Source organism: Callionymus lyra, chromosome 10 (genome assembly GCF_982586985.1).
Source record: "Callionymus lyra chromosome 10, fCalLyr1.hap1.1, whole genome shotgun sequence".
Classification (NCBI taxonomy): domain Eukaryota; kingdom Metazoa; phylum Chordata; class Actinopteri; order Syngnathiformes; family Callionymidae; genus Callionymus; species Callionymus lyra.
In genome coordinates, this window is record NC_141827.1 from 7,390,037 (window position 1) to 7,403,042 (window position 13,006).

At 40.0% G+C, this 13,006-nt stretch overlaps 2 protein-coding genes across 3 annotated transcripts; both read left to right on the forward strand.

Moving 5' to 3' along the window:
* Window positions 1-481: 481 nt before the first annotated feature.
* LOC148070090 (uncharacterized) lies at window positions 482-6,404 on the forward strand. Of its 2 annotated transcripts, XM_087801888.1 has the most exons (7): window positions 493-544; window positions 960-1,217; window positions 3,716-4,003; window positions 5,400-5,435; window positions 5,538-5,609; window positions 5,771-5,835; window positions 5,898-6,404. In XM_087801888.1, exons 1-7 carry the CDS (start codon window positions 502-504, stop codon window positions 6,096-6,098), a joined length of 963 nt encoding a protein of 320 aa, XP_087658014.1. In that variant the 5' UTR covers window positions 493-501; the 3' UTR covers window positions 6,099-6,404. The 2 variants fall into 2 exon arrangements, with proteins under 2 accessions (XP_087658013.1, XP_087658014.1); XM_087801887.1 differs by having other exon boundaries at window positions 482-1,217.
* Window positions 6,405-8,106: 1,702 nt separating this feature from the next.
* sec13 (SEC13 homolog, nuclear pore and COPII coat complex component) lies at window positions 8,107-12,973 on the forward strand. The gene is made up of 9 exons (XM_087801487.1): window positions 8,107-8,239; window positions 8,412-8,456; window positions 9,052-9,167; window positions 9,278-9,429; window positions 9,501-9,634; window positions 11,104-11,237; window positions 12,125-12,245; window positions 12,371-12,517; window positions 12,584-12,973. Exons 1-9 carry the CDS (start codon window positions 8,237-8,239, stop codon window positions 12,692-12,694), a joined length of 963 nt encoding a protein of 320 aa, XP_087657613.1. The 5' UTR covers window positions 8,107-8,236; the 3' UTR covers window positions 12,695-12,973.
* Window positions 12,974-13,006: the final 33 nt, after the last annotated feature.

The following is a 13,006-nucleotide window of genomic DNA, read 5'->3' on the forward strand; positions in this document are numbered from 1 at the left end:
AAAACAAATAACTTCTTTTGAAAATATAGCATATATATAAAAAAGAAATTATTCAAAAAACATTCTAATCTGGTCTAGATATTTAACTGTGTTTGTGAGACCCTCCATCCATCATCCTAAGAAATCAGAAATAATTCCCAGCGTTGTAAACACAGGTGGAATTACAGAATAATCAAATGAAATAATTCTCCCAGACTCCCCTCAGTCCTCCTCTATGGTCTTTAATGAACCAGCATCAGACCTTAGTCCCCCCAGCCAGTCCGGTCAGTCCTCGGTCAATCAACTACATTTTAAAGTTTCAAATCAAATATTCTAATCAACGTTACACAATCTAAACTCACGTCCGTCTTTGAAACGACTGTCAGTCGTGTAACGATCAAAAGTGTTGTCATGGTGACAGACCTGACCCGGAACAGGAGGTTCTCAGCGATAAGTCAAATGTTGGTGATCATGTTTCCTGCTGTGGCTGAGGCAGAAGAGTCTGATTATTGAGGTGCTACCATGTTGACGCTCATGCTCTTCTTCCTCGTCTTCAGGACCTCCGGTAAGTCTTGAGAAACACTTGTCAATCATCGTCACCCTCGGTAAGATTTTCAGGTGGGTTTGGGGTACAAGGGGCGCGAGGACTGCTCATGGTTCCGGTTTGGACAAAGACCGAAAAAAGAAATATGTTGTCACTTAACAGCTCTTCATGTCCGTCTGGTCCTCTGCTGCAGCTGAGACCTCCACCAGGGACCCTGTCCGTGCGAGTGTCCTCAGTCTTGTTGCCCTGAGTTCAGTCTCTGCGTTCAGTAAGAGCGACGCTGATGTTCTGATATGACGCCCACACATGTGACGACACATTCACTGCGCAGATAAAGAGTTCTTTTATGCTGACGAACTCTGACCTCACCTGTCCATGTTCACACCTTACCTCCCTGTCTCACTTGTGGTTGTTTGTCGTCTCTCATCCTCAAAAGGGTCTCTGAAGATCTGTCCTTCATACGGGCTGAAGTACTCATGCAGACACTCGGAGCAGAACTCGTCACAACATGGGCAGCCTCACATGGAGTGTGCGGTCAACGTCGCATGTGGGGGGTCCCCCTGCGTGTCCAGCGTCTGCTCAGACAACATCTCTGCCGGAGAACCTTCCGTGAGCTTCCTCCAGCTGGTCAGACTCACAAACATCAATGTGCAACAGGCAGGATTTAGCAGATCAGTGGAGCCACCAGTCAACGGTCAGTCATGTTCAGAGAAGTCCTGCAACCTGTTTATGATGTTCTGATGTCATGAAGGTTTTAATGTGATGAAGTTTCTGATGTGATGAATGTTCTGACGTCATGAATGTTCTGACGTCATGAATGTTCTGACGTCATGAATGTTCTGACGTCATGAATGTTCTGACGTCATGAAGGTTCTGACGTCATGAAGGTTCTGACGTCATGAATGTTCTGACGTCATGAAGGTTCTGACGTCATGAAGGTTCTGACGTCATGAATGTTCTGACGTCATGAATGTTCTGACGTCATGAAGGTTCTGACGTCATGAAGGTTCTGACGTCATGAAGGTTCTGACGTCATGAAGGTTCTGACGTCATGAATGTTCTGACGTCATGAAGGTTCTGACGTCATGAATGTTCTGACGTCATGAATGTTCTGACGTCATGAATGTTCTGACGTCATGAAGGTTCTGACGTCATGAATGTTCTGATGTCATGAATGTTCTGACGTCATGAAGGTTCTGACGTCATGAAGGTTCTGACGTCATGAATGTTCTGACGTCATGAATGTTCTGACGTCATGAAGGTTCTGACGTCATGAAGGTTCTGACGTCATGAATGTTCTGACGTCATGACTGTTCTGACGTCATGAAGGTTCTGACGTCATGAAGGTTCTGATGTCATGAAGGTTCTGACATCATGAAGGCTCTGATGTGATGAAGGTTCTGAAGTCATAAAGGTTCTGATGTGATGAATGTTCTGATGTCATGAAGGTTCTGATGTGATGAAGGTTCTGATGTGATGAATGTTCTGACATCATGAAGGTTCTGATGTGATGAAGGTTCTGAAGTCATAAAGGTTCTGATGTGATGAAGGTTCTGATGTCATGAAGGTTCTGATGTGATGAAGGTTCTGAAGTCATGAAGGTTCTGATGTGATGAATGTTCTGACATCATGAAGGTTCTGATGTGATGAAGGTTCTGAAGTCATAAAGGTTCTGACGTCATGAAGGTTCTGATGTAATGAAGGTTCTGATGTGATAAATGTTCTGATCTCATGAAGGTTCTGACGTCATGAAGGTTCTGATGCCATGAAGGTTCTGATGTCATGAATGTTCTGACGTCATGAATGTTCTGACGTCATGAATGTTCTGACGTCATGAATGTTCTAACGTCATGAAGGTTCTGATGTCATGAAGGTTCTGAAGTCATGAAGGTTCTGATGTGATGAATGTTCTGATGTCATGAAGGTTCTGATGTCATGAAGGTTCTGATGTGATAATATTCTGCAGAGATCCCGTCCATCACATAGTTTGTTTCTGATGTAGGATTCTTCTCATACTCCTTTTCGTTCACGTCCAACACACCTGTGAAGAAGTTTGTCTGTAAAGGAAGAGACACACACGACTGTAGCCACGAGAAGCTGCTCACTGAAGACAGCAGCAGCGTCAGGATCCACACGATGTCATGAAGGTTCTGATGTGATAAATGTTCTGACGTCATGAAGGTTCTGACATCATGAAGGTTCTAACGTCATGAAGGTTCTGATGTCATGAAGTTTCTGATGACATGAAGGTTATGACATCATGAAGGTTCTAACGTCATGAAGGATCTGAAGTCATAAAGGTTCTGATGTGATGAATGTTCTGATGTCATGAAGGTTCTAACGTCATGAAGGTTCTGATGTGATAAATGTTCTGATCTCATGAAGGTTCTGACGTCATGAAGGTTCTGATGCCATGAAGGTTCTGATGTCATGAAGGTTCTGATGTGATAAATGTTCTGACGTCATGAATGTTCTAACGTCATGAAGGTTCTCACGTCATGAGGGTTCTGACGTCATGAAGGTTCTGACATCATGAATGTTCTGACATCATGAAGGTTCTGATGTCATGAAGGTTCTGTAGTCATAAAGGTTCTGATGTGATGAATGTTCTGACGTCATGAAGGTTCTGAAGTCATAAAGGTTCTGATGTGATGAATGTTCTGATGTCATGAAGGTTCTGATGTCATGAAGGTTCTGATGCCATGAAGGTTCTGACGTCATGAATGTTCTGATGTCATGAAGGTTCTGATGTCATGAAGGTTCTGATGTCATGAAGGTTCTGACGTCATGAAGGTTCTGACGTCATGAATGTTCTGATGTCATGAAGGTTCTGACGTCATGAATGTTCTGATGTCATGAAGGTTCTGAGGTCATGAAGGTTCTGACATCATAAAGGTTCTGACGTCATGAATGTTCTGATGTCATGAAGGTTCTGATGTCATGAAGGTTCTGACGTCATTAAGGTTCTGAAGTCATAAAGGTTCTGATGTGATGAATGTTCTGATGTCATGAAGGTTCTGATGTCATGAAGGTTCTGAAGTCATAAAGGTTCTGATGTGATGAATGTTCTGATGTCATGAAGGTTCTGATGTCATGAATGTTCTGAAGTCATAAAGGTTCTGATGTGATGAATGTTCTGATGTCATGAAGGTTCTGATGTCATGAAGGTTCTGATGTGATAATATTCTGCAGAGATCCCGTCCATCACAGAGTTTTTTTCTGATGGAGGATTCTTCTCATACTCCTTTTCGTTCACGTCCAACACACCTGTGAAGAAGTGTGTCTGTAAAGGAAGATACACACACAACTGTAGCCATGAGAAGGTCTCAGATGACATGAAGCTGCTCACTGATGATAACAGCAGCGTCAAGATCCACATGAACAACATGAAGAGAAAAGACTTTGGCATCTACTGGTTTGGAGTTCACAACGTCAACAAATCTAAAGACCTCTTCTTCCTGAAACTTGTCCTTGTCTACTGTGAGTGCATCCCTTCATTCATTCTTTATCTAGTCATCCTTCATCTATACATCCATTCATCTATTTATCCATTCATTTTTCCTACATTTACCCTTCATCTATTCACCCTTCATCCATTTATATATTCATCCTCCATCCTCCACCCTTCTTCTATTTTTCCATCCATCTATTCATCCAATCACTGTCAATCCATTCATCTTTCCTATGTTTACCCTTCATCTATTCACCCTTCATCTATTCATCCATTCATCTATTCATCCATTAATCCATTCATCTTTCCTACGTTTATCTTTCATGCTTCATCTATTCACCCATCATCTATTCATCCATTCATCCATCCATCTATTCATCCAATCACTGTCAATCCATTCATCTTTCCTATGTTTACCTTCATCTATTCCCCTTCATCTATTCACCCTTCATCTATTCATCCATTCATCTATTCATCCATTAATCCATTCATCTTTCCTACGTTTACATTTCATGCTTCATCTATTCACCCATCATCTATTCATCCATTTATCTATTCATCTATTCATCCTTCATCTATTTATCCATTCATCTATTCATCCAGTCACTATCAGTACATTCATCTTTCTTACTTTTACCCGTCATATATTTACCCTTCATCTATTCATCCATTCATCTTTCCTACACTTACAATTCATCTATTCACCATTCATCTATTCATCCTTCATCTATTTATCCATTCATCTATTCATCCAGTCATTATCAGTACATTCATCTTTCTTACATTTACCCTTCATCTATATATCCTTCATCTATTCATCCATTCATAAATTCATCTATTCATCCAGTCATATTTCCAACATTTACCGGTCATATATTCACCCTTTTTCTATTCATCCATTAATTTGTAATATATTCATCCTTTATCTTTCCACCCTTCTTCCATTTATCATCCATCTATTCATCCAGTCACTGACCATCAATTCACATTTCATACATTAATCATTCTTATTTTCACTCTTTATCTATATATCCTTTCATCTATTCATCCATTCACTTGTCATATATTCATCCTTTTATCTTTTCACTCTTCTTCCATTTATTCATCCATCTATTCATACAGTCACTGTCAATCCATTCATCTTTCATACATTAACCCTTCATCTATTCATCTATTTACCCTTCATTTACATTTATATATTATTTACTTAAATATATTGATTTTTCATCTATTCATCCTCCATCTATTCACCTACAGTACATACTGTAAATTCCCTTTTCCTCTCTTTGCCCATTCACTGTTCATCTTTCTATCTCTCCCTGTGCATGTATTCATATATTACCCCTTCATCTGTTCATCCTGCACCCATTCAACATTCATCCATTCATCAACTCTCTCTCACACTAACATTGTGCTTCACTTTAGCTCCAGCTCCGACAGCTGCTCCGGTCGACTATTCAAGTGAGTTTCTGCTGAATCTTCTGTGGAGGCTCACGGTGTTCTGAAGGTTCTCAGGTGAAGTCAGACTCTACTGGATTCTAATCTTCATGTGTTTTTGTCCAGTCGTGTGGTTGGTCTGCGGCGTGCTGGTCCCCGTCTGCCTCCTTCTGCTGCTGACGCTGCCGATCTACAAGCGTGAGTCTCGCATCAGTGCTTTGAACCCTTGAGACTCACCGAGGCGAGGGCGAGTCAAGCCTCGACCTTTAGGAGGCATCATCTTCTCCCTGACGCAGGACTCCCGCCAGCAATGTGTCACTCTGAAGCATCAGCATTATCACAAGTCTCTTCTTCTGCAGGTTTTTCAAAGGCTCGAAGACACACAGAGGTTGAGCAGGACGGTGAGGTCAACGAGGTCAGCGAGGTGAGTCACGATGAGTCTAGTCTTGATTTGTTCGTGAGGATTAAAAAAATGATCTCTGACAGAACCAGTATGAGGGGATCGCCTTTGAAGCGAGGTCCATCTACGTCTCCGCCCACTTTTCCACCAACCAGAATCTCTCCGACTGCGATGTCCATTCTAGTGACGACAACACAACAGTCGACCTCAAACAATCCGACTGCTCAACAGAGCATTTGTACTCAACCATCCAAAAATACGACTCAGGAAATGTTTGCACTTCCTGATCAATATATAGCAAATGCACATACTCTGATTTTGGGTCTGACCCCTGATCTCTACCCGACTGCTCTGTTTTCTGTTATTCTTGACTTGTTGCTTCTCTGTTGCCTGACGATAAAACCTTTTTTTTAAAATGTAGAATTGTTGTGTCTCTGAAAACAAGATCAATACCATTTTAATAACTGTACTGCATTAGTTAATATGAAAACATACAAATGAAAAAAAAAAAAAAGCTAAAAGTTTAAAATAAAATGTGTTTTTTCAGATAAATATTTTGTATTTTTATCATAAATGAGCAATAAGATCATACCAAGGGCCTGCAAAAACAAGACAAAGAAAATAAATAAAATAATAATAATAAAAATGTATATATGTACTGTATATTTGTTTTTTTTTAATCAATTGCACTCATGGCAGATTCAAACAAGGACTGCATAATGAAAGACAACAACATTAAAAATACATTAAATATATAGTAATTATTATAGACACCTTTAAATTATCTTCTTAGAATGTTGTAAGTAAATAAGTAAGTAATGGTTATTTCTAGAGAGCCTTTCTAGACCAGGGTCACAAAGCACCTAAACAATCACAAACAATACACAGTTAAAAAATGAGTCAGTAGATCATCAAACACAGAGATCGTTCCAAAGCTTAGGAGCAACAGTCTGGAAGGATTTCTCTCCTCTGGTCCAGAAGCGTGTTCAGGAACCATCAGTAGATTCTGATCCACAGACCTCAGAGCCCGAGCTGGGGTGTAAGTCTTGATCAGATCACTGATGGAAGGTCTGACCATGAATAGATCTGAAAGTAAGAATTAAAAAATTTATCCTGAAAGAAACTGGCAGTCAGTGAAGATTTTGAGGATCGGAGAAATGTGAGTTCTTCTACAAGAGCGGGTCAGAATTCTCGCTGCAGAGTTTTGTATCAACCGCAGACGAGACAGAACCTTCTTGTTAAGACATAAAAACAAACTTTTGCAATAGTACAAATGACACAAACGTTGGATTATAAACTCCAGATCATGTTGGGACAACATTTTCCTAAATTTAGAGATTTTTCTCAGTTGAAACGGTTTCTGGTCAGTTTTCTGCAGTGTTGAACAAGAGACATGTCTTTATCAAACACAACACCCAGGTTTCTCAGGCTCAGTTGGACAGACTGACCTAAGTCACCCAAGTACTGGCTCAACCCTGGAACCTTATTATCAGGAGAAATAACCAGAATTTCAGTTTTGTCAACATTTAGCTGTAAAGTGTTTTCACTCATTGTTTGATTTCTATCAAACAATTGACTAAGCTGTTCAGCCTCTAGGGCTCAGTTGGATCAAAAGAGCAGTAGAGCTGGATGTCATCAGCAAAAAATCCATAAGAAACATCAGGAAATCTCTGAATGATTTTACCCAGGGGAATCAAGCACAGCAAAAACAATAAAGGACCCAGAACAGAACGAGAACCACTGTAACACAGACCCAGACACATCCCTCGGTCTTCTCAGCAGGATCTGGTGATCAACTGTGTCAAAGGCTGAGGACAGATCCAAGAGAACCAGAACAGTGTACTTACCCGGGTCAGCCGACAACATGATGTCACTGGACACTTGGTTTTGTGTATGTGATATTTCCTTTGAGAATTAAAAAAATATGTATAAGATGCTTATTTTATCTTGATGCTGATCTTCATGCAACAATATGTATTTTAATTAAAATTTAAAAGTGTTGAATATGTTCCAGATCACCTCGGCAGAATTGACATTTAGTGTTAATTTCAATGAATCCAGATATGTTAGTATTAGCTGGATAAATGTTATGAATCATTTTAAATTGCATGTCCTTAATTTTATTCGAAACCACAAACGAATGACTAAAAAGAAGTGTATTTTCCACGTATATAATGTATATCATTTAATATCGTATTCCAATCGTATTTATACTTGGGTAGTATTTCTGCACGTATTGATTCGATTGAAATAATATTAAGCGGAACGTTAGTCGGACCGTGTTGTTTCTGTCGATGACAGTCCGCTGTTGCACCACGACGGAAGCGGCTCTTGTATACCGCCACGTCGGATCATCCATCTGAAGCTCCACACCTATCGTTGAAAAACTTCTCTGAGTTTGAGTGTTTTCCCCCGAACATTCATCATGGTGAGACCAGAAATACTTCAATTTTAACTCAAATACGATGAAATGTGTTGTTTAAAAGCTTCTTACAGCTGCTGACGAGCTGCTAGCATGTTAGCTGTCATGCTAACTTCTTCTCTACTTCTCCTAAAAACTAGTTTAATTCTCCACCATAACGTCTTATTGTCACTTTCAGGTGTCGGTCATAAACACAGTGGACACGTCCCACGAAGACATGATTGTAAGTAGTTGATTTTTTTCTCGTGTATGTCGTTATATATCACATAGTTTTAAATATTATTTTATCAAAGCATTTACTTACCCGCTCGTTGTCTAACAGTTGCGGAAGATCATGAACTCAACAGAAGCGAGATGTGTTTGTTTACTATTTACAACCTTGTCTCTCATTTTATTCACTCAAGCTTTCATAGAACCTCGAAAGTCTCGGTAGATTTGGGGTGCATTAATTCCGGATCAGGATTTTGACCTATACTGTGGATCAGAATCTACTTATGGTTCTTCGCACACGGTTCAGGACCGGAGGAGAGAAATCTTTTCAGGCTGTTGCTCCTAAGCTTTGGAACCATCTTCCTCTCTCTTTGCGCTTGATGGATCTACTGACTCCTTTAAGAAACATCTTAAGGCGTTTTTATTTGTTCAGGCTTTTCCTTGATTTTCTGGAACTCCTGTTGTGTTCTCAGTTTTATCTTGACCTTTAAAATATATACTTTATTGAGTATTTTTTTGATTGTTTAAGTGCTTTGTGACACTGGTCTGGAAAAGCGCTATATAAATAAAAATGACTTACTCACTTACTATACCTCTTCCTGTTCCAGCATGACGCTCAGATGGATTATTACGGGACACGACTGGCCACATGCTCATCCGATCGGACTGTGAAGATATTTGACGTGAGAAATGGAGGCCAGATCCTCGTCGCAGACCTCAGAGGGTAACTTGCGTTGTCTCAATGTTAATAAGGCCTGAACTGTCAATGTTAATACATGTTAAACGGAATTGTGTGATGATGATGCTGATGATGATGATGATGTGTTGGTGCAGACATGAAGGTCCGGTGTGGCAGGTGGCCTGGGCTCACCCAATGTTTGGCAACATCCTGGCGTCCTGCTCGTACGACAGAAAAGTCATCATCTGGAAGGAGGAGAACGGAACCTGGGACAAGATGTACGAGTACACCGGCCACGAGTCGTCAGGTGAGAGTTGGACCGACACGTGCTGTTGAACCATTCGTGCAGATGTCTTCAAAGGTTATTGGTTTTTCCAGTGAACTCTGTGTGCTGGGGTCCGTACAACTTCGGTCTGATCCTGGCGTGCGGCAGCTCCGATGGAGCCATTTCTATTCTGACGTTCACTGGAGATCAGCAGTGGGACTACAAGAAGATCAACAACGCTCACACGGTGAGTTCAGATGTGTCAGTCAAAGCTATTGTTTTTAGGTTTTCGAAAGTATATTGAAAATATCTCATTGCCATCAGAATTATCAATGTGTGAATTGAACATTTAATGACAATTTTGAATAATTGAATTCAATAGTTTGTTACATTTTAAAACAAGGACATATTTTTTCCATTTGTTAAACATTTAGATATAGAGATGGACGGATGGATAGATAGAACTTTATTGATCCCTCAGGAGGTCTCCTTTTGGAAATTGTTTTTCCAATTATATTCAATAAAGTATATACTTTAAAGGTCAAGATAAAACTGAGAACAACACAGGAGTTCCAGAAAATCAAGGAAAAGCCTGAACAAATAAAAACGTCTTAAGATGTTTCTTGAAAGAGTCAGTATGTGATTATTCAATCGAAAAGTGTGCTGCTAGCGAGACTGTGTGTGTGTGTGTGTGTGTGTGTGTGTGTGTGTGTGTGTGTGTGTGTGTGTGTGTGTGTGTGTGTGTGTGTGTGTGTGTGTGTGTGTGTGTGTGTGTGTGTGTGTGTGTGTGTGTGTGTGTGTGTGTGTGTGTGTGTGTGTGTGTGTGTGTGTGTGTGTGTGTGTGTGTGTGTGTGTGTGTGTGTGTGTGTGTGTGTGTGTGTGTGTGTGTGTGTGTGTGTGTGTGTGTGTGTGTGTGTGTGTGTGTGTAAGCAAAAGTTAATTACCTTGTACAATCACACAATTAAATTGTGTATATTTTTCATTCTTTTATTCTACACTGACACCACTAAAAAATCCTATATTGTTTTTTGAAACACTGAAAATAAAAGTTTCTGATAAATGATATTCTTCTAACGCACAAATTACACATTTGGTTTTTCAATACACACTGATGTGGCAACAAGAAAGAAACACAAAATCAAACATAATATGATTGTAATATAATAATAATTCGTTTTTTAACGGGGCCGTGAGATTCTCCTTTGCTATTAATTGACATTGGTGACCCCTAGATCCGTGGAAGTTTAACAGTGTCATCAGAATATTGAATGGTTGAATTTATCATTGTTGAAACTTGATTTTTGAAACGTGTTTTATTGAATAATATAATTCAATCAATTGTTTATTGAAAGGTTTTTGTTTTTTCCAATATTAATATAATTGAATTAAATATTGTGAATATTTGCAAAATTAATTTAGTTTAATTTAATTTATTTTTTAAACATTGAATTATTCCTGTGAACACCTATATTGAACGTAGAAACATTATTTTTGAGTTATTGTATTTATAATATCATTTTCCGCAGATTTCATTCTGCCCGCGACCTCTGTCATTATCTGCGTATATCAATGTGAGAATATAAAATACACAGTTGAACTAAATAAACGTTTAATATATTACACTAGGTTGTAATGAGTTCATCAGTGAGTGAAAAGTAGAAAAGCAAGTCTCGGTGACCGTCCTCAATCGCTCTCTGACTCGTCTCTCTCCCTCAGATCGGCTGTAACGCGGTCAGCTGGGCTCCAGCGGTCGTTCCTGGGGGTCTGATCGACCAGCCTGCCGGACAGAAGCCCAACTACATCAAGCGCTTCGTGTCTGGAGGCTGCGACAACCTGGTCAAGCTCTGGAAGTGAGTTCACACCTCCGCGTAGTTACTGATAAGATCATTTGTGATAAATAGACCTTTTGGTGCCGTCCTCTTATCTATCAAGTTTCACCGCAGTGTTTTAGTCGAGTCGACTGTTGTGCGGGCGAGTCCCGGTGACAGGAAAGCACTCGCACATAACTGATCCTTTGAACAGATAAACAGTATTTTAAATGTTACTGAATGTGCTAATAGTTTGAAAATATTGTCGTGGTGAACATAAGAATAACAAGTCGAATTTGAAGTAGAAAACCCCTAAAACATTTGGAAACAAAACAAATATAGAAATGAATATGAAAATAATAGTTAAGTTGTTGTAGATGATGAATCAGAAAATGGAATGGTTGAAATTCAAGTTTGTTTTTTTATGCATTCAAATGTTCTTGTAAATAATTAAACTAAATTATTTCTTTATTGTTTTTTTTTAATGATTTAACCACAGAAAAATGTGAATTTTAGAAAAATGAATACATTTTTTACCCAGTTTGATTTTTTTTTTTTTTAATTCCAATAATTAGAAAATACAATTTCTAAATTCAATATATTTTAATTTGTAGCCTTTTCAATTTATTTTTAATTAATGGTCCAACATTTTTTATATTGATTTTAAACCATTATTCAATTTCAACAAAAAAAATCAAAACTAATTCAACCTTATGTTTTACATTTAATCTTAGTCTATTGAATTTAAGATGAAATATTAAAATCACAACTAACTTAACTTTGTCTAATTTCATGAAACATTCAAAGCCAATGTTGTGAGAAATATATTGAGTTGTCATGTGTCAAAAAAAGTGTGTTTGTAGAAATGTTTTTCAACTTTAACTGAAGCCAAAGGTACGAGCTGTCATGACATCACTTCCTGTCCACAGGGAGGAGGACGGTCAGTGGAAGGAGGACCAGAAGTTGGAGGCTCACAGTGATTGGGTGAGGGACGTCGGCTGGGCCCCGTCCATCGGTCTGCCCACAAGCACCATCGCCAGCTGCTCGCAGGTGACCCGCCTCACTTCCTCTTCCTGTCGCACTGTTTTTTTCCACTGAAGTCGTTCACAGTCTTGTCCACTGGGAGGCGCCAGACATGCCAGTCTTATATTATATCCTCTTGTCTTTCCCACCAGGACGGCCGCGTCTTCATCTGGACGTGTGACGACCCTGCAGGGAACACCTGGACGGCCAAACTGCTGCACAAGTTCAACGACGTGGTCTGGCACGTCAGCTGGTCCATCACCGGGAACATCCTGGCCGTGACCGGAGGAGACAACAAGGTGAGACGAGACGCCGAGGCGTGAAAGTGTTGGACCAGGTGTGAGACGCAACGTTCTCCTGCGCAGGTGACCCTGTGGAAGGAGTCCATGGACGGTCAGTGGGCGTGTATCAGCGACGTCAGCAAAGGCCAGGGCGCCGTCTCCTCCATCACAGACACGCAGCAGGCCGAGCAGTGACACACACACAAACACAAACACACACAAACACACACACACACACAAGAATGAATGATGTGCGACAGCTCAGCTGAAGGTTCACAAGTCCTGGACTGTCCAGACTCCAACCTGACCTTTGACCCCCGCTGTTGAAATGTAAAATGATGACGAGTTGACTCCAGAACAGACGTGGTCACGACCGGGCCTCAGAACATTCCACCACCGGTCATGTGACATGTTCTACCATTGATGTTTTATGTTGTGATTAAATAATTAAGATTAAAAATGTTCTTAAGTTTCCTTTTGGAAGATGTTGTTTTTCACTCGGCGCCA

What these genes read in the sequence shown, in the direction of transcription:
- LOC148070090 (XM_087801887.1), top strand. Translation starts at nt 899, where the DNA reads ATGTTCACACCTTACCTCCCTGTCTCACTTGTGGTTGTTTGTCGTCTC. An exon ending in TGCTCCGGTCGACTATTCAA is followed by an intron (nt 5,436 to 5,537) that starts GTGAGTTTCTGC and finishes GTTTTTGTCCAG; the next exon opens with TCGTGTGGTTGGTCTGCGGC. An exon ending in GACGCTGCCGATCTACAAGC is followed by an intron (nt 5,610 to 5,770) that starts GTGAGTCTCGCA and finishes CTTCTTCTGCAG; the next exon opens with GTTTTTCAAAGGCTCGAAGA.
- sec13 (XM_087801487.1), top strand. An exon ending in CTCGTCGCAGACCTCAGAGG is followed by an intron (nt 9,168 to 9,277) that starts GTAACTTGCGTT and finishes GTGTTGGTGCAG; the next exon opens with ACATGAAGGTCCGGTGTGGC. An exon ending in AGATCAACAACGCTCACACG is followed by an intron (nt 9,635 to 11,103) that starts GTGAGTTCAGAT and finishes TCTCTCCCTCAG; the next exon opens with ATCGGCTGTAACGCGGTCAG.